Source organism: Bos indicus x Bos taurus, chromosome 9, assembly GCF_003369695.1.
Source record: "Bos indicus x Bos taurus breed Angus x Brahman F1 hybrid chromosome 9, Bos_hybrid_MaternalHap_v2.0, whole genome shotgun sequence".
NCBI lineage: Eukaryota > Metazoa > Chordata > Mammalia > Artiodactyla > Bovidae > Bos > Bos indicus x Bos taurus.
The window spans coordinates 50,340,798-50,367,530 of record NC_040084.1 but is presented as its reverse complement, the minus strand read 5'-3'; the positions used below and the strand labels follow the sequence as shown (position 1 = coordinate 50,367,530).

General features: G+C 35.7%; 2 protein-coding genes across 3 annotated transcripts in view; one reads left to right on the top strand and one right to left on the bottom strand.

Annotated features, from left to right (window-relative positions):
* TSTD3 (thiosulfate sulfurtransferase like domain containing 3) overlaps positions 1 to 18,800 on the top strand; it is a 30,744-nt gene extending 11,944 nt beyond the window's left edge. The window contains exon 6 of the mRNA XM_027551343.1: positions 18,386 to 18,800. Within this exon, the coding sequence (XP_027407144.1) occupies positions 18,386 to 18,389 (4 nt within the window). The 3' untranslated portion in view covers positions 18,390 to 18,800. The remainder of the gene's footprint in view (positions 1 to 18,385) is intronic.
* Positions 699 to 26,635, bottom strand: CCNC (cyclin C). 2 transcript variants are annotated; one of them, XM_027551340.1, is made up of 12 exons: positions 26,378 to 26,626; positions 19,616 to 19,722; positions 18,721 to 18,805; positions 18,462 to 18,531; positions 16,394 to 16,445; positions 10,865 to 10,920; positions 10,093 to 10,128; positions 9,294 to 9,385; positions 8,557 to 8,624; positions 4,536 to 4,615; positions 3,348 to 3,466; positions 699 to 1,907 (listed from the first exon to the last, which is right to left on the bottom strand). In XM_027551340.1, exons 1-12 carry the CDS (start codon positions 26,407 to 26,409, stop codon positions 1,853 to 1,855), a joined length of 852 nt encoding a protein of 283 aa, XP_027407141.1. In that variant the 5' UTR covers positions 26,410 to 26,626; the 3' UTR covers positions 699 to 1,852. The 2 variants fall into 2 exon arrangements, with proteins under 2 accessions (XP_027407141.1, XP_027407142.1); XM_027551341.1 differs by lacking the exon at positions 699 to 1,907 and adding an exon at positions 2,073 to 2,521 and having other exon boundaries at positions 26,378 to 26,635.
* Positions 26,636 to 26,733: the final 98 nt, after the last annotated feature.

Genomic DNA, 26,733 nt, shown 5'->3' with positions numbered 1-26,733 from the left:
GTAGAATTATTTAATAATTTTTATGATATTAAGGAAACAACTAAAAATATAAACGCTAGATATTTGATTATTACAAAATTATTTTGACATTCTCTTCTAGGTATTTTACTCTTAGGGTTACATACTAAGAAAATTATGGACAAAATATTTTGGATTTGCTTCAAAATAATATGCATATTGAAGGAAGTGGTGGGAGTTTAAAATGAAATTGGCCATGAGTTGACAGGTATTGAGGCTCATTATAACATTTTATCTACTCTTATTTATGTTTTTTACATTTTCTACTTAAGAGGTTGAAAATAAAAGTACCAGGCATATGTATTTTCAAACTAAAAACTTTTTAGAAATATAGGTAGGCTTAAAAAAAAATTAGGGTTAAATCAATGATTGTGATATATATAATCATTCTGCCCTTCCAACCCAAGCCCAATCTTAATTCCTTCAGACCTGAGGAGAGCTTTTTTTTCTTATTTCATAATCCTAGGAGACCAATGTTTATCAATGGTACTGACTTTATAATCTTTTTCCAGCTTATGTGATACTCTCCACAAGGAAGCAGAATTCTAAGTCTGTTTATAAACTATATGAAATTACTACTTGATAAACCATAGAAGGCTTTAATACTTATCCAAAGGAAGAAAGACTCCAAAAACAACAGAAAGAAGAGTCAAAAAAGATAAATTCAAGACACTAGCCAATATAGCTGGAGAATGTATTTTTATTCTTGTAGGTTTATACTAGGAAGTCAACATTTAATAATCCATTATTCACAACTGAATTATAAAAATTTTTAATCCTTAAATTGTACATCAATATCCTATGACTCCAAATTTTATCACTCTCCTTCAAGTCTGAAGAAAACGATCATGTAATTTAGTAACTTCTACAGACAGCAAAGTCCCACTGATATAACATTTAGTCTGAAGTCCTACACTCAGATAAGAATTAAGAACAGCCAGTATCTAACTGGCCTGAAACCTGACTGTGTTCCTGGCTCAGGATTCCTGTAGTAAATCTGTAAGTCCACACTAAGACACAAAAATAAACTAGAGTGTGTACATCATATAAAAACTTCACAGTAAAAATAACAAAAATGTTACCAAATTTCAACCATATTACAGTTTTCATCCAATTAGCTTTCAAAATGCCTGATTAACTGAATTAAATGCACGTTTTTTAAATGTTTGCCCAGCATTTCAAAATGGTTATGGAGTATAACTTTTAAAATGTCAAAGTATGCTGTACATATTGCACTCTTCTGCTAGGCTGGGCTAGTATCCTCCATGGCAAGATACCAAAACTACTGAATAAAATACACTTTAAAATCATAGGTAATTGATTCATTTCCCTGAAATCATCATCATCACCAACACCTTCCAGGATTTTGTAAGATTTGATTCCTTAAATACAATTTTAAAGTTTAACTTAAGGAGGGAAAAAAAAAAAGACCCTCATATATTTGACTTATTTCCTTTTTTTGGTCATTCAGTGACCAAAGAGAATTTTAAACAAATTATGTTTCATGTTTTCTGGCTTAATAAAAAGTTAAAATTTCTATTATCCAAATTAAGAAAAATTATACTAATCAGAAGCTATTAATTTTCAAAAGTCTGTATGTCTGTCTGTAGGTCCTCTTAGAACCTTTCCAAACTTTCATAAACAATAGATTTTAATCAATTATGTATTAGAATCAAATTAGGTAAGGAAAACATTTTGCAAAAATAAAATCACTTCCCAATATGCTTGACAGAAACAAGCTATTCATTTTCATTTGTGTTCCACTGAAGACATTACTGAAATCTGTCCAATGGTTTATTTCCAACTGGTCCACTATGAAATTCTTCGGAATGTTTTAAGATTGGCTGTAGCTAGAGTTCTGACTTCCATTTGGACCCTGCTCTCCTTCACTGTTCAAGTGGGGAAGAAAGAGATTTTACACCAATTAAAAGACTCATTTTCAAAACCCTAGTAAGGCTACTAATTTTTAAAGTTATTCTTTGCTATAGGCTCTACAAAACAAAGACATTTCCAATCATAAGATACAGATGTGGAAAAATTAAAATCCAGAAGACTACATTTGGTTTTATGTTTTTATTCTTATGTAACTTGGTGCCCTCATACATATAGCAAGCATTCTGGAAGTTAGTGTCCATACACACTCAAAAATTTAAATTAGGGTATTTTGTTGTCATTACAGGTATCACTCAACATAGAGATTCTTCTAGACAAATTTCCTATGAAATTAAATTATACATGGAAAATCTTATTCCTACTAATAATAAAAATCAAGAAGTGTTCTTCCAAAAAATCATTGTCCAAAAGCATAATAAAACCATACGTGAATACAGCAAACCTTTAAAAGTCAGAAAGAAATATGGTAATTTCCTGGAAAGCACTGAATATTTAAACACTGAAACTGAAAATACCAGTAACTGTGGCAATAGGATAACTGCCTTATCTTGTCCATCAGCATCTTGCAGCTTCAGGCCCTGCAACTAGTGAAGAATCACTCAGGGAATTTCTGCAAAAAATGCATCCAAAGGCAGCTGTTTGAATGGCTGCTTTAAACAGCTCCTTGTAAAAGTATTAATTTTTCCAAATGGTAACCTTAACATACCATATCTACAAATCAATCTTAACGTTATATAACTTATTTATTTTTCTTGATAAATGATTAAGATGGGTAGTTTCCCTTCTGACCTTTTCCCCCTAAACGAAATGATCTGATGTACATTGACAGCTGAGAACCACTGAACGTAAATGAATAGATCCAGTTAAAAAACAATAAAACACATAAAAAACCCCACAACAAAAAAACCCTTTTAGCACAAGTAACTCATACTTAGCAAAATTATGTTATTATGTGCAATGGATCTCTGAGTCACTCGAAAGTCAAAATTATTTATCTTTACAGTATCAGATCAATCATCTAAGTTTTTGAAAAATGATACTGAACTTTATCAACAGGGTAACAGCCACTACTGGGGGGAAAAAAGATGACACAGAGTGAAACTGACATGGAACTACTACAAAATTCTTTATCCCTGAATTTTAGATGGACTTGCCTATCTCTGTTCTGTTTAAACTTATGTAAGTATATAGCCATATGTTGAGGGATACCTGTAATAGACCTGCCATTATATCAAGAAAAGTTACTTAACAGATGATCAGATTAATGTATTTTTTAAAATGAGATGTCTTCAAAATATTAAGTCACAAAAAAACATGTATCATGAAGTTTTAGAAGACATTTTATAAAAACAAAATAGCATACTCTTATTAAAAATATGATAATGCCTATGATATATATAATTAAATAAAAGCAATAATTAAACTCTACAAAGTACCTGTTTGGAGGAGGTTTTGGTTTCGGCATCTTACTAAGAATAGTTGCCATCTCTTTTCTCTCATCAAAATTTTTCCATTGCTCATACAACTTTAAAATAACCCTGATTATTTCCAAAATCTAGAAGAAAATATTTGAAAAGTTCTCAGTGGCAATATCAAGCAACATTTGGTATATAAAGACCACACATCACATCCTAGACATCATTTAGGAAACAGTGAAAAGACAGTCTCTATCCTTCAGATTAGGTTAGTCAATCCCAGTAAATGTGAAAGCACATGTATGCTAGGTCTTATCCTTATCCATCTCTGCAGTTGGTTTCCTTCTATCTACTGATATCTTAAACCAAAACAAAACAGTGAGGTACGAGGAACAAAAGTCTAAATCATTAAAAAGAATACCACTATAGAGCATGTGTGTTCTCCGTCATATCCAATTCTTTGCCACCCAATGGACTGTAACCTGCCAGGCTCCTATGTCCATGGGATTCTCCAAGCAAGCATACTGGAGTGGGTTGCCATTTCCTTCTCCAGGGGATCTTCCTGACCCAGGGATCGAACCAGTGTCTCCTGCATTGGCAGGCAGATTTCTTACTACTGAGCCACCTGGGAAGTGCTACCACTACAAAGTACACTCCTCTAAAATCATTGTTTCAAAAAATTTAATGAGAGGTAGTGCACAAAAGATTTTGATTCTCTACTAACTACTCTATACATGAATTAAGGTACTCAAAAACCAGCAGCTACAAATCTATCAAGTCCAGTTTCCAAATTAGATCTTTTTTTTTTCCCCTGAGTAAATCTATCCCTGGACTGATTCTAGAACACTTCAGCAAAAAAAGGTAGAAAAAAGGGCAACAATCCAATGTCAGGAGACAGGTTGTGTTACTGGAGTTCAGAGTAGTATTACAGTAGTCACTAGGTAGCTTTTAAAACAATTTTGGCAATTAGAGACTGCTTTGCAACCTCTAAGTTTACCATTGTATGTAATCCTAAACTGAAGAGAAATATAACCTAAATGGTCAAAATCAATTCTTCTTGCCAACGTATTTCTTAACATTTTTTTTTTTAACCAAGAAGTACTCACTGCCTGGCTGACATCATGAAATTTTAGGCACATGGTAAATAAATACGACATTAACTTCAAAATGTTCAAGTTTATATTCAGTTAAGGGAATTCTAAAGATTACCTTCTCCATATCCACAGAAAGCTCAGCAAACCACTGTCTGGCATCTTTCTGCTGTACAACACAGGCTACATGCAGGCAAGCTGGAGAGAAAATGAGACACAAATTACATGTTTAATTGCACATGGAATTTATGGAGTCACAAAGATATTCATTCACTTATGTGTATTTTATTATATTCTTTTTAAAAATTATACAGATTCATATAATTTATGAATTATATGACCATCCCATCAATTTAATCTTACAGGGAGGAAAAATTACTGGGTGATATATATATAATTTTTTTTTTAAGGTTTTTGACATCTGCTCCTCATGGTGAGCATGAGGTGAGCTAGTCATGGTGCAGCTGCCTTAAGGGTTAGGGCATGTCAGAGAGGAAAAAGTCCACTGAGAAAATTAGCACAGGGGAAGAATCCCTGAACAGCAGTACAAAGTAGTGGTCAAAATGCACCCAAAAGTCAGAGTGACAAAAAAACAAACCAGAAAAACCAGCCAATCTATGCAATGATAAATTTCAACACTACTCTGTTTTGGTATTTCAATTAAAAGCAGTGTTGCTTCTGCTTTTTCAAGTCATTAGCATATGATCAAGTTAGGTGAAAACTGGGCATTCTATACAGAATTTAGTGTTGTAATCCAACAGAGCGGAAGAAAAAAAAATGTAATGAACTATAACAATGTATTTATATACATTACTTACAATACAAACTAACAAAGATAATGAAAGAGCCCAAGGATGACAATCTACATCTTAACTTTGCCTACTATAATTTTTCCCAAGCAGCCTGCCTACCCTGATCCCACAGGCTTATTAAATATTATATTCCCTGGTCAGGGAATGTGACCATATGACTTTGTTAAGAGTGACATTCTAGGCAAAGAGTAACTCAAATGTGAAACAACATACTGGTTGCCCCAAGTTAAACAAAGTTACAAAGTAGGGCTTGTCCAAGATGAACTGAAAGGCCAAAGGTCAGAATTATAAAAATAGGTAATAAAAATACAGTGGAAAATGCCATTTCAGGGCATACACAGAGTATACTAGGGACAGAGACATCCTAAACAAAGACTCAGGTGATTCAGGGAGTACGAAGTTGAGGAGCATGTCACTAAAGAGATGATATCTAAGCTGAGTTTTTACAAAAGGTAGAAGTGGAGCAGACAGTGACAGGTATATAAATGCTAAAACAAAGCTATGGATTTTATCCAGAAATTGGGATCAAACTACCAACATCCACTGGATCATCGAAAAAGCAAGAGAGTTCTAGAAAAACATCTATTTCTGCTTTATTGACTATGCCAAAGCCTTTGACTGTGTGGATCACAACAAACTGTGGAAAATTCTGAAAGAAATGGGAATACCAGACCACCTGAACTGCCTCTTGAGAAACCTATATGCAGGTCAGGAAGCAGCAGTTAGAACTGGACAAGGAACAACAGACTGGTTCCGAATAGGGAAAGGAGTACATCAAGGCTGTATACTGTCACCCTGCTTACTGAACTTATATGCAGAGTACATCATGAGAAACACTGGGCTGGATGAAGCACAAGCTGGAATCAAATTTGTCAGGAGAAATATCAATAACCTCAGATATGCAGATGATACCACCCTTATGGCAGAAAGTGAAGAACTAAAGAACCTCTTGATGAAAGTGAAAAGAGGAGAGTGAAAAAGTTGGCTTAAAACAACATTCAGAAAACTAAGATCATGGCATCTGGTCCCATCACTTCATGGCAAATAGATGGGAAAACAGTAGAAACAATGACAGACTTTATATTTTTGGGCTCCAAAATCACTGCAGATGGTGACTGCAGCCATGAAATTAAAAGATACTTGCTCCTTGGAAGAAAAGTTATGACCAACCTAGACAGCATATTAATAAGCAGACATTACTTTGACAACAGAGGTCCGTCTAGTCAAAGCTATGGTTTTTCCAGTAGTCATGTATGGATGAGAGTTGGGTCTACAAAGAAAGCTGAGCACTGAAGAACTGATGCTTTTAAACTGTGGTGTTGGAGAAGACTCTTGAGAGTCCCTTGGACTGCAAGGAGATCCAACCAGTCCATCCTAAAGGATATCAGTCCTGAATATTCATTGGAAGGACTGATGATGAAGCTGAAACTCCAATACTTTGGCCACCTGATGCAAAGAACTGACTCATTCGAAAAGACTCTGATGCTGGGAAAGATTGAGGGCAGGAGGAGAAGGGGATGACAGAGGATGAGATGGTTGGATGGCATCACCAACTCAATGGACATGAATTTGAGTAAACTCTGGGAGTTGGCAATCGACAGGCAGGGCTGGCGTGCTACAGTCCATGGGGTCGCAAAGAGTCAGACACAACTAAGCGACTGAACTGAATTGAACTGGGAGAAGCACTTAAAGATTTAATTGGGGCACAAATTCTGCATTTTAAAAAGTTCTTTCCAGCTCAGATTCTAAATCTCAGCACTACTGACATTATGAACTGGACAATTCTTTAAGACTGCACTATGCAGTGCAGGATGCTTAGCGGCATCCCTGGCTTCTATTCACTAGAAGCCAGGAGCATCCCATCCCAGCTGTCATGACCAAAACCATCTCCAGACACTGCCACACATCCTGTGGGGAGAAACATCATCCCTGGTTGAGAACCTCTAGCCCTGCTCAAGTGTGGAGGACAGACTGGCTCACGAGAACAGGGATGCTGGAAGCCAATTAGTCAGGAAGGAGATAGCTGTAATAATCTGGATAAAAATGAGAAGATAGCTATGAGATTACTAAAGAGAGATACAACAGGTGTTGGTTACCAGCTAGAAGTAGGTTATCAAGGGAGATAAAAGAGCCTAACTACTGGGTTTCCAACTAACTAGTCCTATTCATCAACATAACAAAGACATTTAAAAGTATATTTTGGAGCAAACTGTTGAGTTCCGTCCTAATTAAGAGTCTGAGGGCCAGTGAGATGCCAAAGGAAGCTATCCAAAAGGCACAGATTGATATAAAGACCAGTTCAGGAGCACATCTTGGTTGAATAAAGAAATTTAAATGTTTCAACACATAGAGACAGCAGAATCGATGAGCCTGCCAGGGGAAGAACAAAAACAGCATGGATGACAGAGATGTGGCACACAGCCTTCCTACCCATGCAGATCTCAGCATTCCTCCCCACTGAACCCAGATGCCACTTCAGAATCCTTCCAAACACAGGACTCCAGCGAGCCTCCAGTACTATAAAAGTATAACCTATTTGCCATCCCTCATGTAAGAAGGCTGAGAAACATAAACATTAAAGGGGTAACTGAATACAGAGAAACCAATGAAAATAAGTCTGAACTGGTAAAAGAATACGGAGGAAATCAAGAAGACAAGAGTTATGGAAATGAAGACAGAAAGGAAACAGAAACTAACAAGTGCCTAATATATGGCAGGCATTATTTAAAAGAAAGCTTAATTCCTGTAACAAATTTATACAGAGTTTTAGTACCGCCCACATTTTATAATTAAGGAAACAAACTCAAAAAGGGTTAGGTAATTTTCCCACAAATGTAAATTAAAGGAAGTTTAAACCTAAAACCATCTGTTCTATTAGTAATTCATGACAGTACTGCCTTTCACAGATAAAACTGACAGAATAGTGGCTAACTTTCCCTCCAGCAAGGCACTAAGGACCACAAAAGGCTCCTTTATTTGACCTCTGAGGACTTAACTGGGCTCAGGAAATGAAAGACTTAATTTTATATAAATATCAACTAATGTTAAAAGTCTTAATTCCAAACTTCTCTGCCAAAAAACTCAGATACTGGTTAAAATTATTTTAAGCGATTAAAAAAAAAAACTTACCAAAAAAGGGGGGTGGGGGGGAAATAATCCTGATTTGTGACAGTTGCAGTTCATATTATTGAAAGTTCACATGCAAGGAATAGTCTATTACTTCAAGGAACATAAAAACATAAAGCACAATAGGGTGAAATTTCTTTTAGGATGAGCTAAATAGGTTTATAATAATTTAGCTAATAAAGATACACCACATTTACATACCTAAAGCTATCATGAAAGGAGGATACAGTAGGCAAAGATCCGTTCTGTAGGTATCATTCACTATCCTCCTATAGAAATGTAAATCATGTTATTACTGAAAGCAGAACTACTTCATATGATTGTACATTTCCCTCCAGAGAGGGCCAGATTTTCCCTATCTGTATATATTTATATCTCTTTTATATTACTTTAACAGACATAAAGGTGAAAACATCAAAGGAAAAAGATGGATACATGAATGTGACAATAAGCCAATTTATTGAATAAAATTACAGCTAAATATATTTAAATTTTTAAAACTTCATAATATATTTTAATATAAGAAAGTTTTTTCTAAAATTAGAAAATCAGTTAGGAAACTAGAAATTATACAAAATATTAATAAAGATAACATTTTTAAATTTATTTTACTGAAGTATAGTTGAAATCAGTGTTCATTTCTGCTTACAGCACAGTGATTCAGTTATACATTCCATTATTGTTTAAAGATAAAATCTTAATTTTCATGTAAACTGTTTTTCATAAGAATCAAATTTTAATGGAAATATCCATCAAATAGATCTTTATCATTTTAGCATTTATTCCCATATAGTTATTAAAATTCAATAAGCAGATATTTCACTGAACATAAAATATCTTGGGGCACTGTTTACTTTAAAAATGCTAAACTTATATTTAATTGTCAACCTTCCTAACTAATAACATGTCACACTATGAATAACTTCTGTTCTAATTACCATGCAAGGGGAAGCAACATGTCTTCTTGGCCCATGTCCTGCACATACTGGAGCAAAGGTCTATAAGGATGATACACTATCAAGCAACAATCCTAGAAACAGTTTAAAAAATGTGTATGTATAAAAACAGATTTATTATAGCACAAAAACCTTATCATTACCCAACTGATTTTTAATTGTATATTTCAAAATGTATTTTTTTCTATTTTTAATAGTGTATTTCAAAATGTATTTTTTTTCTAACTCATGCTTGCTTCCCTCTTGTTCTCTTAAGCAAGCAGCATGGCAGCCCTAAACTCTACTGTAACAGTGAAGGCAGTGCTCTCTCTGGAATATACCTTGGTAAATCGGTTGGCAGTCAGTCAGCATCCATTCCCTTAGAGACTCAAAGTGTCACATCTGCAACACACTGAAACCTCTTATTAGCCTATAAATCCGTAATTCCCAACTGGTGGAGCAGAATTCTGCCAAAGACATAATCTATCTTTAAATAATCCCACACATATACACAAATTGTGCAAATAATTTACAGTGGTTTACTGTCCTGACTGGTTTGATTGTAATCCTATTATAGTTACTATAGAACAGAAAACACTTCCCATCCTAAGTAAGATATACAATTTTACAGGCTTCCAAGAGCATACAGGTGATGATGCCACTACGAACTATGGTTTACCATCACATATTACTCGGATGGTTTTAAAATGCACCTCCCTACAATTATTTCTTTAAATTTATGACTTCACTAAATTTGAAAGTAAGTTTTACTCTATTAACCATAAGGAAGAAATATACTTACCATTAATTCTAAAAGATAGAATTCACATTCTAATACCTGTTTTAAAAAGATTATAAATGTCAACATGAAAGCAAATTAAATTGAGTCTACTTAGGTTAACATAAGAATATATAGCTATTTATCAAAAGTTCTAAAATGTTTTTAAATCAAGAAAACAACAGCTTATGTCAAAATGAACGTATGCTATAAAAAATTACTTTTTACACAATGCATGCAACTGTGATTATGAGACATTTTAATTCTTGTAAGGAAAAGCCCGTCTCATATAAGCATTCTTATTACTTGTTTTTATTTAAAATATCCTGTATAAACTTCAGATTTTACAATACACTTTCCACTCAACAAATGCAAAAACACAATTATCTCCACTTAAATATCATTCTTGTTACAAATCAATAATAGAAGAGTACTAAAATGAAACAAAAATACAATTTAAAGAGAAAAAAAAAAAACCCTTGCAAGGTGGAAAAAGAATATGTCTATTAAAATGGCAATAGAAATTCATCTTTTCCAGAGCGCCCCTGACATCAGTATTATTAAAAAAGCTCCCAATGTGATTTAATGGGCACCCAGGGTTAATAACCACAGCTATAAATTATTTTTTTTTATGATAGAAGCAGGTTACCTTTAATTTAGAAATAAAGTCCACATTCTTGTACAGTTTTAAATTGCCATTTCTAGGAGACTATTCAGTTTATTTTAATATAAAATGGAGATATAGTTTATATACACAGCTTTGACAAGTAAGTTTTATTTTATACAATATACTTACATGGTTCATCTTATAAGGAAATTCCTTTGGAAAGGCATATGAAAATCTAGTTTTCACTGAGAAAACAAACAAAAAAACTTAAACTGAGAAAATGGGGAGATCATTAACACAAACTTTTTTAATACAGTGTAAAATATTCATGGTAAAGCTAAATCATTTTTAGTAAGAACTCTTGAGGAAGCTTAGAGATGAAGATTTTTCTTCCTTTCTCAGGCAATGGGAAAGACTGAGTGGAAGAAAGCTCTAGGACCCCATCCAAATTACAATTAGAGAGTTTCAATGATATATTTAATATATTAAGACAGGATTCTGCTGCTTAAAAAATACAGGAAATGGGAAAAAAATCAATGGCTTTTATCATTTCTAAAATCTGTTCAGCTCTAGAATGGTATTGCTTTATTCTTTAGTAATTTAGCTTAAAAGGAACACGGGTTATATATGTGTTTACAAGTATCTATCTATTTGTAAATATACACATTTGACCTTGGGCTTCCCTGGTGGTTCAGACGGTAAAGAATCTGCCTGCAATGTGGGAGACATGGGTTTAATCCCTGAATTGGGAAGATCCCTTGGAGGAGGGCCCTGGAGAATCCTCATGGACAGAGGAGCCTGGTGGGCTACAGTCCATGGAGTCACAAAGAGTTGGATACAACTGAGCAACTAAGCAAAGCACAGCTGATCCTTGAACAACACAGATATGAACTGTGTCTACACATACATGGATTCTCCCAATAAGTAAGTACTATATGAGCCAAAGTTCTATATGCAGATTTCTCAACTTAGCAGAGTTGGTGTCCCGATCCTGTGTTATTCAAGGTAAACTATATATATAAATATTAGAAGGATAATACAACCAAAAAATGTTAACAGTGGTTATCTCTGAGATTTAAGGGTTTTTACTGATCTGAACATTCTAAACATTTTATAATATGTATTTTTTTTATCAAATGATACATTTTAATAAAATCATGAATATACATGCAAAGGGCTCTAGGATTTTCTTCAAAACTACACACACACATACACACAGTTACTACTTAGTCACCAAAAAAGTACAAATGAAAACACTGTTAATCAATCCTCTTATCTCCTCAAAAAAGGTAGGAATTGAGTATTCTAACAGCTCATTTAGATAGGTAACATCTGTCAAGATTTGAAATCTTAAACCACTTAAACTTGACATTAGGAACTGTCTACTTAACCTTTCCATTCCTCTCCTTTTAGTTATTAGTAACTTAAAAATGATCACCTATTAAAGTTTCTAAGATTTATAAATCTCCCTCTGCTTTTTTTGTTTTTAAATAAATTTTTTGGCCAGGCTGCATGCCATGTGGAATCGTACTTCCCTGACCAGGGACTGAACCTGGGCCCCAGCAGTGAAAGCTCCAAGTCCTAACCACTGGTCCTCCAGGAAACTCCTGGTGGCTTTTGAATTATGATAAAATATACATTACATAAAATTTATCATCTTTAACTCTTTTTAAGTATATAGTTCAGTAGTATTAATTACATTTGCAATAGTGTATGGGCTTCCCCAGTGGCGCTAGTGGTAAAGAAACTGTCTCCCAGGACCAAAGACATAAGAGACAAGGGTTCAATCCCTGGGTTGGGAAGATCCCCTGGAGGACATGGCAACCCACTCCAGTATTCTTGCCTAGAGAATCCCACGGACAGAGGAGCCTGGCAGGCTACAGTCAACAGAGTCACAAAGAGTTGGACATGACTGAAGTGACTGAGCATGCATGCAGGTACACTTCATCTCCAAAATTCTTTCTCCTGCAAAACTGAAAATGCCCCCTTTCTCTCCCTCCCTCCAGTCCCTGGCAGTCACTATTCTACTTTCCATCTCTATTAATTTGATTATTATAATTACCTCATGTAACTCAGCAGTGGCCACAGGACTGGAAAAGATCAGTTTTCACTCCAATCCCAAAAAAGGCAATGCCAAAGAATGCTCAAACTACCGCACAATTGCACTCATCTCACACGCTAGTAAAGTAATGCTCAAAATTCTCCAAGTCAGGCTTCAGCAATATGTGAACCGTGAACTTCCTGACGTTCAAGCTGGTTTTAGAAAAGGCAGAGGAACCAGAGATCAAATTGCCAACATCCGCTGGATCATGGACAAAGCAAGAGAGTTCCAGAAAAACATCTATTTCTGCTTTATTGACTATGCCAAAGCCTTTGACTGTGTGGCTCACAATAAACTGTGGAAAATTCTGAAAGAGATGGGAATACCAGACCACCTGACCTGCCTCTTGAGAAATGTGTATGCAGGTCAGGAAGCAACAGTTAGAACTGGACACGGAACAACAGACTGGTTCCAAAGGAAAAGGAGTACGTCAAGGCTGGATATTGTCACCCTGCTTATTTAACTTACATGCAGAGTACATCATGAGAAACGCTGGACTGGAAGAAACACAAGCTGGAATCAAGATTGCCGGGAGAAATCTCAATAACCTCAGAGATGCAGATGACACCACCCTTATGGCAGAAAGGGAAGAGGAACTAAAGAACCTCTTGATGAAAGTGAAAGTGGAGAGTGAAAAAGTTGGCTTAAAGCTCAACATTCAGAAAACGAAGATCATGGCATCTGGTCCCATCACTTCATGGGAAATAGGTGGGGAAACAGTGTCAGACTTTATTTTTTTGGGCTCCAAAATCACTGAAGATGGTGACTGCAGCCATGAAATTAAAAGACACTTGCTCCTTGGAAGGAAAGTTATGACCAACCTAGATAGCATATTCAAAAGCAGACATTACTTTGCCAACTAAGGTCCGTCTAGTCAAGGCTATGGTTTTTCCTGAGAGTTGGACTGTGAAGAAGGCTGAGCACCAAACAATTGATGCTTTTGAACTGTGGTGTTGGAGAAGACTCTTGAGAGTCCCCTGGACTGCAAGGAGATCCAACCAGTCCATTCTGAAGGAGATCAGCCCTGGGATTTCTTTGGAAGGAATGATGCTAAAGCTGAAACTCCAGTACTTTGGCCACCTCATGAGAAGAGTTGACTCACTGGAAAAGACTCTGATGCTGGGAGGGATTGGGGGCAGGAGGAGAAGGGGACAACAGAGGATGAGATGGCTGGATGGCATCACTGACTCGATGGACGTGAGTCTGGGTGAACTCCGGGAGTTGGTGATGTACAGGGAGGCCTGGCGTGCTGCGATTCATGGGGTCACAAAGAGTCGGACACGACTAAGCGACTCGACTGAACTGAACTGAACTGAAGTGGAATCACACAGATTTACATTTTTGTGACTGGCTTATTTCACCTATCATAGTATCCTCAAGGTTCATCCATGCCGTATCACATAAAAAACTTCAAAATTTGTCCATCGACTTACACTCAAACTCTCCTCCAATTCATCTTACGTAATTCTGCCAGAATCACTTCCCAACACACAATTCTGGAATCACCCTCATGTTGAAAAAAAGCTATGAAAGGTACCACCACTGACAACAGAACAAGCTACAGATTCCTCACTGAAGGCCATCTATTATCTGGCCTTAGTCAGGTAGTGCTATTTTCCCACTATTTCTTTACTCACCATTTGCCGAATGTAACTCATTAGCTTTTCCATATATTTATTAACTGAACTGTTCAATGTTCCTAGGGTGTCTTTCCCCTGCATTTCCTTTGGTACAAATTCTTTATCAAATTCTATTTAAGTCTTTTTGGATTCATCTAACAAATCATCTTTGCCCGTGTAAAACATTCACTGCATCCTCTATTACTCTTTTATGCCACTTACTTTCTTCTGTATTAGTATCTCTATATTGATGTCTTATTTTCTTGTCCTTTAATTCTTTGTACTTATTTTTCTATCCACCACTGCATCCAGTATAGTGTTTTCCAGTGATAACTGATGCTGCTACTGATGAACTTGATGATAGTCACAAGTTTACTGAGTACTATGGGGTGAATAATGTCCCTTCCCCCCAAATTACATTTTGAAGCCCTAACCCTCAGTCTGACTAGATGTTGAGACAGGGCATTCAAAGAGGCAATTAAGGTTAAATGAGATCATAAGCATGGGGCCTTAATTCTATAAGAGCGGTATCCTTACAAAGGAAGAAATACTAGGGATGTACACACACAGAGAAAGGGGCATGTGAGGACACTGCAATAACGTAGGCATCTCCCAGCCAGGAAGAGGCCTTAACAGAAACTAACTTGTTGACACCCTCATCTTAGATTTCCAGCTTCCAAAATCCTGAGAAAATAAATAAATATTTAAACTGTGCAGGCTCTGGCATTTTGTTATGTCTGCCCTAGCAAATTGCTAATAACACACTGAGCAAAGCATGGTTCTAAGAGCTTTATTAATATTAACTTATTTGATCCTCTCAACAACCCTATGACATAGATGTTAATATACTCATATAACAGAGAGGTTAATTTTGCTTAATTTGCATGTCAAAAGCACTGGAGCTGAAATCTGAAACCTAAGCTGTCTGGGCCATATAATACACTATAAAAAAAAAAGCTTCAAAACAGGTATTTTACATTTTTTAAAATATACACCTTCTAAAAAATCTGGATAACAGAGACTAACTAAAGTAAGAAGAAAATAAGGCACCTATAATCTTCTCAGAGATGAGCACTGCTAATATTCTGGTAGATTTCCTTGTAGTCATTTTTCAATTTTTTAATAATACTGATTTTCCAGATGACAATTTAATACTTCATCACTGGGATACATTTGGTATATTAAATTCTATGGCAACACTGATTATTACTCTTCTATCCTCAAAATAAGACATGACATGATAAAGATTCAATTTTATTAATACACTCTTTTCAGAAAGGGGAATGACCCCATAATATGAAACCTTGGCTCATAAACTTAAAACACCTTCTGTCTCTTCTGTGTAAGATCACAGGAGGAAAAAAAAAAATTATCTTTTGTTAGGCGATATCTTTTGGCTTAACCTAGGAAGACGGAGCATAAGATAATATTGTTATTACCTTGTGTACAGTACTTTACAGTGTTATTTCCTTTAATTCCATCATTCACAGGTAGATAAACCCCATCTTTTTAGATAAAAGACTAAGTCCAAAAGGTAAAACAACTTGCTCAAAGTTACATAGCTGCTGCCTAGACCCAAACTGGTGCTTAGAATCAGCTCTAGGACTAAAGAGTCAGCATATTTTCCTGCACCGTATTTTTCCATATGGAGGAAAAATACATATCTCCATCAAAGACGTAATTACAATTGCTGAAGAAATAGTTTACTTCACCCACAAGAGTAACACAATAGCTAGTCATTATGGAGCAATAAAGTATAATAAAATTGAAAAACAAAAATTTTCTTTACCCTAATTACAAAATTAAGAGCCATAGAACTGATGTTTTTTGATCAATAGTAACTATCCATTTTTAGTAGTCAAAGTAATAACCTCACCTCAAGAGATTTAACAGACCAAACTAATCTCTCATAGCTCTCATAAACTGCAAAACATCTATGTCCTATGGAGCCTTCTTCAGAATTACAATTTTAAAGCAGGATATAATTTTTGCACTTACATACAGAAGTAGCAGCAGCAATCAATCTTGTATTTGAAACTACTCCAAATTCCTAGACAAAGAAAAGTAAATGAGACTAAATAAGTACACAGTAACCCAATGAACCTAAGTATATCTGAAGTCTATTAAAACAGAGTATTTCCTATGTTTCTCCGATGTTTGCAAAAGAATGATGTTCTTAAATATCTAAATTTATGACCTTTCCTTAAAATTACTGTAAACACAAATGCTTAAGTAATTTTATAATTTATTATTATTGGAAGGTACCAAAGTAGATAGCTCAGTTGGTAAATCATCTGCCTGCAATGCAGGAGACCCGGGTTCGATTCCTGGGTCGGGAAGATCCCGTGGAGAAGGAAATGGCAACCCACTCCAGGATTCTTGCCTGGAGAATCCTATGGACGGAGGAGCCTGACAGGCTACAGTCCACGAGGTTGCAAGAGGCAGACAGGACTTAGCAAATAAACCACCACACCACCAAAGTAGAAACCAAGCCCTCAAGTGACAGTGCCAGTTTTCTGTACTCAAATTCATTTCCATGGTATGGCATTAAGGCTTTGGACATCAGTTCCTATTTCTTCTTTGAACTTAACATACCACTGCTGTAAAAATAACAAATTTATGAGGTGATCTACCTTACATAGTCTTAATTAATTTGTAGCTAACCTTATAAAGTTAAAAGGTTGTATTCTTTTTTTTTCTGGCTGCACAGTACAGCCTGCGGGATCTTAGTTCCCTGACCAGGGATCCAACCCAGGCCCTCGGCAGTGACAGTATGGAGTCCAAACCACTGGACCACCAGGGATTTTCCCAAAGCTTCATTTTAAAACTGAAAAATCAAGAATTGGTTCCTTAGTCAAAAAAAGAAACTAATTACTAGAGCCTGTCCAAAAACCTTCAACCTACATCCTTATCTAATTGTGTTTGAACCCATGTATGCCTGTAGTATATATTTATATTTCATATAAACTTCAAGCCATAATAAATGAAACTGAAATTTAAACGGCTCAGACATTTTCTTAAATGACATTTCAATATAGTTTTCACACAACTGGATAAAACACAGAAAGATTTGGTCAAAGTTAAAAGATTTTTTTAAAATGCTATAACCAAATATGAAAGAATACATCATCTTCCAGGATAATTCTACCCAAAATTCTTCAAGCAAATACTTTCACTTAGTAAATTATAAGAGTTCTATTCAGTAAATCATGTAACAAAAGATATCTAACAAAGAAGACAAATTAAAACTCTAAGTTAATCTACAAGAAGTTTATAAAGATTTTTGTCTTGGTTTCCCATACTGGTTGTCCTTCAGATACATACAATTACATGGTAATATTTGGACAAGCCACCCCATAACACAGGCCTTTTATAAACACCTTCTTTTCCATTAAAGAACTTAAAAACAAAGTTGGTTCTACCTCCTTAAATTACCACTTACAATTAAATTCCATTCAGTATTCAGAAATACAATTACTATTCTAAACACAGCATCTAAAAATAGAAACATAATATAAAGGATTCATATTACTAAAGATTACAATGGATTATTATAAAGACCAGTTAATTATATCTGCTTTGTTGTCTGGATTTTAGCTGAGCTCTCTCAAAAATACTGTAAAGGTTAAGTAAGGTAAACAGAGATTTGGTCTTAGCTGAAAGTTCCCATCTTTCTCTTTCCCTCACCCAAACCATTCTTTGCTGGAAAGCATATAATAGCTATAACCTCCCCAGTGCTTGCTTTCCCACTTGCTTTTCCACAGCCCACTAGGCAGCCAATCAGGAGGCAAGAAGGGAAGCCAGCAGAACACAGGAAGCATGCAGAGGAAAAGGGAAAACATTCTCAGCTTACAGTGGACAAGCTGTACCATCTATGCAATACTCCTTAGTGCCAAACAACAAATGTCTTAGAGGCCAAAGATATTTCTTTGATCCTGTACAAATTTCAATATTTTATATAAATCGCCATCTGTTATTATTTTTACACAGGTAATGTGAAAACTGGAACAGATGAACCAATATACGTTGACTGTACTTTGATGAAGAACAGAAAAGGAATTCATACCTCTACTTTGGATGCCAAAAACACACATGTAGGAGCCATTAATACAGGATCTATACTTTTCAGAGAATACCTAAAATATGATTAAATAGTTAAATGTCATTCATACAGAAAACATATACGAAAACATTTCATATAGAAAATATTTATATGAGAAAAAAGAATAACTCTGGCAAACACATGATTCACTTATACAAGGTCATCAACATTAGATAAGGGTTTAAAATACGCATAAAATATTTCCAAAATAACACATCCCTACCTTGCATAGAATCTCTTGAAATAGACCGTAGCAGTGGCAATAACTTGTTGTCTTAATTTAAGATGTTCACCTAATGCTTGGATAACTAAAAGAGAAATAAAGTTAAATGTATTTCTGATATAATTAACATTTAACAATAGTTTCTATGTGGTTAAATGATGACTATATTCATTTTAACACAGAGAAAAACCTATACATGCTGTACAGCTCTACTTGGATCACAGTGGTCTAGTACTAGGGCTGCAAATTTGTTTAAAAATACATAGATCCACATAAACAATAACAAAAAAACAGAAATTGTCTCACAGTAAAAACTATTCTTGAATCAAGGAGACTGAATGATTATTTCCCTTCTACCTGCTAAGCATTTTCAATGCTTTTCATATTATTAGACACCGATCAGCATTATAACAACTACTTAATAAAGCTGATAAAAAACCCAAAATGAATCCTCAAAACAACAGAGAGGTAGTATTGCAATGAAAGTGGACAGAGAGTAATAAAGATTCTGTGACAAAGCTATCATGTGGCAGAACAAGGATCTTCTGACTCTAAATCCTAAAGCACACCTGTAAGATAGGAATGACCAATACAGGATGCCAATCCAAATAATCATTTATCCTCAAATGATTTAGCCAATCTTAAGTTTAATGATACATTATAAAAGCTTTGGGAAATTAATACTTTTGGGCTGTCTTGAGGGTCTCTAACATGTAAAATTCACAAAAGACTTTAAATCACTTTTAAAATGATATATAAATTATAAAAAAGAACATACATGCAAATAAAAGTATAAAATAGGGACTAAAACAGTACATCACAAATTACTACAGAAAAACATTTAATTCAGAGGTAACCAACCGCACCATTTCAACCAATTAAAAGAAAAGTTTACCATTTGTAAAAAATATCTGTAATTTCCAATACTCTTCTTCCGAGAGAAACTTTAAATCTTTCTGGCGTTCCTTCAACAGATCTTGTTTATCCAAAATCCATTGTAAGCTAAAAAAGGCAAAGATTCAGACATTCTATAGAAAATTCACTAACAAAGTTATATAAAATATTCTAAGATTGAACAGGCTGCTAATATTGTGAGAAGTACAGAATACATGTAACCTTTAAATACAGTTTTTCACATTTCTCGGAACATTGACACTGAGAATGATCTCACTAATAAATGTAAATATGCCCTAAAAAAATCGGCTGTTTTATTCCTTCCTTCTCAGTCTATTGATCTGTCTCTCCCCACCCCAACCTCGTCACTATTCTGGTGTGTTTCATTGATCCTAAGACTGAGATCAAGATGCATCTTCAGTGATGCCTAGCATTTTAATAGGCAGTAATATCTACACTTTCTTAGTGACACAGAAATTATTTGATACCAATTGATGGTGCCTAAGATTTGAAGTATATCTTTTCTCAGTTGTTCATGAGTAACTAGAGTATCCTACTTCACAAATTCCATTCATGTTAAAAGCTGCTTCAGAATTTATTTTACCAGTAGTCTCCTCCTCCTGCCTAGTCTATTTGTAAATAGACAAGGCAATTGACATGATCCCACAAAATACTCTACAACATGCTTTTGTCACTCAGTGTGTCTTGAAAGTTTTATGTCAGTGAATTTGTTATTCAGCATCCCTTTAAACTGATGCATGTTATTATGATGGATCATTATTTTGTTAATCCTTATTGATAGGCATGTAAGTTATTTTTTTCACTATTACAAGTAATGCTTTAATGAACATCTGTAATTCACCCTTGTATATCTGATTAATATATGGAACAACTTCTTAAAAGTAGAACTAATGGGTCAGTTTTGCTGGTAATTTTGATATGCGTTGTCGGCTTGCCTCCCACAGCAGTTTCCATTCACACGAGTGACATGAGTGTGTCATGAAATACTTGACCCAACAGGTTACTACCTTTTTTTTTTTTTTTAAGTTTTAAAATCTTTTAATAGTTCATTACACAGTATTTAAAAAAAAAAATACTTGGGCCTTTTAACTTTGTTGATCTACAGAGAGAATTAACAGTTAATTTTAAGGGAAGAAATGTGCTTAAGATATTGCTAGGTAAGATACCTATTCAAAACAAGCTGTTCCTACTATAATCAAGCAAATTTTATACACAACTAGTTTGGGATATGACCTTTCTTGAGCTTATCCACCAGAGTGGAAATAATGTCTGTACCAAACCAAATGTTTGCATCACAATTAAAATCCAAACAGTTTTTTTAAAACAGTCAACTCAATCAAAACCCACTACTTCAGAATCAATAACTTCTTTGAAGCCACATTAACACTTAAATATGGTTAAGACTCAAATGCAGAAATTTGTTTGGTTGGAAAGCTAATTAAACTTCCAACTTTCTCAAACAATTACAAAAAGGCAAAATTGTGTTTTTCACAGAGATACAGTCCACTGGAATCCCCAGCACTGGACGGCTGTTAAGAGTATTAGAGTCCTGAGATAATAAGGAGTCCAGGCATCCTTTAGACAGTCTTCTGTTGTCCTTTCTTCCCACTACCTATGTTTTAAATAATTTACAATTTTAAGGCAAATTAGCATTTCACTATTTTATTTAAATTTACTTCTAAGGTAAAACCTTTATTGTTTTAATAAAGTTCTTTGGTACACTGTAATTCTAAAACTGAGCGACTGAACTGAACTGAATTCTTACATGACCATTTTTCTAATAGTATGGTCATCTTTTTTATGATTCAGATAGTCTTATGATCTAAAATTTGTATATTATGGATTAAAAAATCATTTCTTTGTCAAATATGCTCTATACATTCCCCAATACATGATTTCTCAGTATTTAATGATTTGTGATACAGAAATTTGAATCATGTATTTATTCAAATTTATTTACATTTTACTTTGATTTTATGTTTGTCACACATGGGAAGGCCTTCCCTGACACAAAATGACTTACAAAAAAATTTCCAGTTCAGTTCAGTCGCTCAGTCATGTCCAACTCTTTGCAACCCCGTGAACTGTAGAACACCAGGCCTCCCTGTCCATCACCAACTCCCAGAGTTTACCCAAACTCATGTCCACTGAGTCGGTGATGCCATCCAACCATCTCATCTTCTGTCGTCCCCTTCTCTTCCCACCCTCAATCTTTCCCAGGATCCAGGTCTTTTCAAATGAGTCACCCCTTCGCATCAGGTGGCCAAAGTACTGGAGTTTCAGCTTCAACATCATTTCCACATATTTTCTAATATCCCTAAGGCTTTTTTCTTTCAGTTTTTGTGATCCATCTGGAAACTGATATGGGGTATAAAGCAAGGATCCCACTAAATGTTTTGTTAAATGGTTATTCAAATGTCATCAGAATTTCACAGTGTATAATTCTATCATCATATTTGGATCTTCTTTATAATTTCTTATTTTTAATTTGTTTTTCTTGTTCTTATGCATTGTGCTTAGTCATTCAGTCATTTCTGACTTTGCAATCCATGGATTTTAGCCTGATAGGCTCCTCTGTCCATGGGATTTTTCAGGCAAGAATACTGGAGTGGGATGCCATTTCCTCCTCCAAAGGATCTTCCCAACTCAGGGATTGAACCCGCATCTCCTGTCTCCTGCATTGCTGGTGGATTCTTTACCCTCTGAGCCACAGGGGAAGCCATGTTATTTTAAAACATATATGCTTAGTTGCCCAGTCATGTCTGACTCTTTGCAACCCCATGGACTGTGTAGCCCACCAGGCTCCTCTGTCCATGGGGCTCTCCACGCAAGAATACTGGAATGGGTTGTCAGTCACTTCTCCAAATTTAAAACATACAAAATCAAGTAATTAAAATCTGGTATGGAAAAAACCTCTTGCTACTATTCTTTAGAAAATTTCTGGCAGTTCTATTATAATTATATATTATTCTAAAACACAAACTTTAGAATCATTATATCACGTCCCCAAAAAGGAAATTCATACAAAATTTTGTTTGGGACTGCATTATATTTAAAGGTCAATTAGGGAGAAATTATGCCCTTACAATGATAGCATTCAAACTTCATTTATTAAAATCTTTATGTTCTACTTCTATAGGTCTTCCACATTTAAATTTATTTTTGAATAGTTTATACTTTGTTACACTGTAAATTATTTTTTTCCATCAACATTAAAAAAAGTTTTCAATTTTTAAATTTTGTTAACTGGTCATTTTATCAAACCTTTATTATTTCTAATAATGTTTCAATTAATTAAATTTTCTGGTTAATTTTATCTCCTTGTATTTATAATTTTGTCATGTTTCATTATCCTACTAATTGGGCCTCCCCAGTGGCTCAGGAGTAAAGAATCCACCTGCAATGCAGAACACTCAGGAGACCCAGGTTCCATCCCTGAGTGGCGGAAGATCCCCTGGAGAAGGGCATGGCAACCCATTCCAGTATTCTTGAAGAATGAATGAACTGTCCATGGACAATCTCATGGACAGAGAAGCTTGGCAGGCTACAGTCCATGGGGTCGCAAAGAGTCACGACTGAAGTCACTACGTACAAGCACGAGCATCCTACTAATTACATTAGTAGTAGCATATTCAGACCAACCTTAAAGAGGCATCCTAATTTTTCTAATGTTTCACCATTATATATCTCCTAATGTTTCACCATTAATGCTCTGATATGTATTCACGACATTACCATCCCATTTCTCTTTTAGTAAGAGCTTTACTCAAGAATGAATGTTGGAAAAAGAAAAGAATGAATTTTATTAGGTGTCTTTTTAATGCCTTCACTGTTTACTAACAGATTTCCTAATATTGACTAATTTCTACAATAAAACCAGTGTCATTTTTTATACTTGTAATGTAATGTGGGACTCTGATAGTAATTTACATTTATATCAATATTTGAAAGTGACCATTGTTGGTGCTACATTTGCTAGATTTTTATCTGTGTTACCATGGCCTCAAGAGAACTGGAAAACTTTTCATGTGAATTGGAACAACTTTAATGGCAGATCCTCTTGAAAGTGGGTAAAAATTTACCTATGAAATAATGTGGGCCTGGAGCAATTTTTAAAGAAGTAGCTCTCTGATAACTTTGTTCTGGCTTTACAATTTACTTTGAAAATGGAGATAACCCAAAGGTACATCTGTGATTACTTACTTTTCTCATACATAATTCTGTATTTCTGCATCACCGACTAGATGGACATGAGTTTGAGCAAGCTCCAGGAGTTGGTGATGGACAGGGAACCCTAGTAGTGCTATAGCCCATGGGGTCACAAAGAGTCGGACACGACTGAGGGACTGAACTGATCATTCCTTTTCCCCTAAATTCAGCAGCATAGTTTAGTCTACTGTTTTGGTTTTCCCTTCCAAAGAGGCAGCTTTTATAATTTGACTGTTTTTTCCTTTTCAATATCAGTGTTACCTTTATTATGCCTGTTTTTTTCTTAGATTTATTTCACTGTTTCCTTTTTAATATTCTGAAGTAAAATATATAATTTTTATTCTTTTTCAGTTATTCAAGATGTTAACTTTCTTATAAATTTGGCTTTGGCCACATTCCATAGACACGAATATATATTAATCTCGTTATACCATTTCCTAGATAATATGTAACTGTATTTTAAATGTTCTCTTTGATACAATAAAATATCCAGAGTTGGTTTTGTACTTTTATTTTTTGTTACCTGTTCATTATTTCAGTCAACCAGCAAATGTCTAGTGTCCTTCTAGTTTTACTGCACCATGGTCAAAGAATGTATCATGTTCTACTTAACTTCCTGAAAAATACTACCAGTGTCTCTGTTTCAAAATCATCAATTTCTTCTCCACAGTCATTTCAAATATTTAAAAAGATAAATTCCACAAACAACTATTTTCAAGTTTTTCTTCACCAGTTAACACCACATATTCTCAAATTTAAAATTACACATGATTCACCATTATTTCCTGTGTTACTAAGGAAAAAAAAAAACTGCCATGCTGATAGCAGCAATGTTATCCATTTTTTAACTGCTGCTGGCAGCAGTTAACGTTAAAGGGCAATTTAAAGCCATGAAAACTCATATCAATCTTCCTCTTTCACCAAAATCACCTAAAACAGTGGCTTTCATGTTTTTGTTTTTCCTGAATTGACTGTCTTGTCTTTCATATTTGTTACCTTTTGCAGATCAGGGACTCCATGATTCCCAAGGGATCTGAGTAAGATAAAGATCAGGGACTCCATGATTCCCAAGGGATCTGAGTAAGATAAAGTGGCCCCTTCCTTCAGGACTATTTGAATAGGGAGGCAAGGATAGTTTTCAAAACAGCACATTTAACATTATAATAATTTTATATTTGAAAAGTGAAAAAGTGAATTGATTTTATAAAATAGATCCTGCCCCCCTTTTAATAAGCCAACAGTAAATGAAAGCATAATGAAAAGACTTATCAAAGGGTCGAACTTCTTTTTTTTTAAGTTGAAAAAGGGCTGTAACTTCTGATAAACAAGAGCTGGCTATCTGTCAAGTTTTTCAGCTTCTTTCAAAGTTTACCAGAATACTACTGCTTCACTACCGAAATTTCCCAAATTTTAATTTTGCCCAAGCAAATATTTCAGTCAGTGAACACAGTGCAAATTAAATATGATCGTAAAGCTTCTATAGCCTTTCATCTCCAGAGAACCACTTATAGCAAGAAAACCTGCTTTTCTGAAAGTAGGTTTTAAAGCCCATTGTTTCTTTTTTCTAGTGCAAACTGCTAAAATACCAATTGAATAATATAGGAATCCATCCTCACACTCAAAATTTAGTTACTTATGCTCTCTTGGCACGAAAAACTATTTACACTAAGATACCATCAGGTTCTGTTCGTCTTTCAACTATACACTGTATAGCCTACCCAAAGTTCAATTAGTCCCACCACTATCGTCCTATCTGCTTACACAAATGTATTTAGGGAGAAATGTTTTCAATATTACTCTAGTTATTCCACGGTACAGACGTCAACAAAAACTTATTCATGAAAACACGTTAAAGATATTGGTAAAGTCTCTAGAAAATACACTTTTAAAACAAAACAAGAGACACAGACTAACAAAATGGACAAATGTTGAGAGCACTTGATCTATATCTTACAAACATAAATACCATATAGGCTTAAAGACAGTGGCAGAATGCGGTTCATGAGCAGAAACAAGCCTGACTCCCTCCTTTCCCTGGAGTAATATTAATCCGCTCAACACAGAAGAAAAATGACAAGACTACTGATGCCAACCTACTTTACAAATATCAGGCGAGAGCGAACCACAACTGTCCTGAGAAGCCAGCCTCACAGTTCTGAACTGTGTCACATTTCCCATACCTGTGCCCATCCCATATCCCAACCCTCTCCAGCCCCGCCTCTCCCCTGCCCCCAACCTCGGCCTAGCTAAACCAAAAATCAGAAGCTAAAACTCTCGAACCTTCTTTCCCCGGAGACGCAATCCCTCTTTACCCACCGCCGCCAAGAAAATTTCTACCACTCCGAAACCCGGCCAAGGGGGCGCGGTGACGGGAGTCGCCGAAGAAAAAGCACATCCCGCCTCCGGCCGCCGCCTCCCGGGAGCCTCCGCAGCGCTCCGGACAGGGGCCGAGATCCAGGCCAAAAGGAGTCGCAGGCCCCGTACACCCAGCACCTCCAAGAGCCAGGACCGGAGAAAAAGGAAAGTCACTTACTAGTGGGAGCTCTGCCAAAAGTTCCCTGCCATGGAACACAGCTTGCCCTGATAAAAAAGCACCAGCCGGCGGAGCGGCGCGAGGAGCGACCATAGACCCAACACTCCCGGTCACCGCGCTCCTTGATCTGATAGACTCAGCTCCGCTCCGCGGCGGCGACGGTGAGAGGAAGAAGATAGCACCCTATTCTCCTTGACGCCGGCCGGCAACACTGTGCAGTATAAACCAGTTCCTACGGACAAAAGTTCCGGCCCGCCCCGCCGTAGCGGAGGAAGGAGGCGGGGAGGAGATAGCTCTTGCGCACACTGAGAAAGAAGACGGGAACTGACTCTCACGAAGTCTCGCGGCAGTTGGGA

Bases quoted from the DNA above. Each gene is read 5' to 3' on its own strand.
- CCNC (XM_027551341.1), bottom strand. From the start codon at position 26,409: ATGGCAGGGAACTTTTGGCAGAGCTCCCACTA. The intron at 16,446-18,461 runs GTATGAATTCCT...TTCTTTGTCTAG, and splicing joins TTTTGGCATCCAAAGTAGAG to GAATTTGGAGTAGTTTCAAA. The intron at 8,625-9,293 runs GTAATTAGAACA...ACATTTCTATAG, and splicing joins ATGTTGCTTCCCCTTGCATG to GAGGATAGTGAATGATACCT.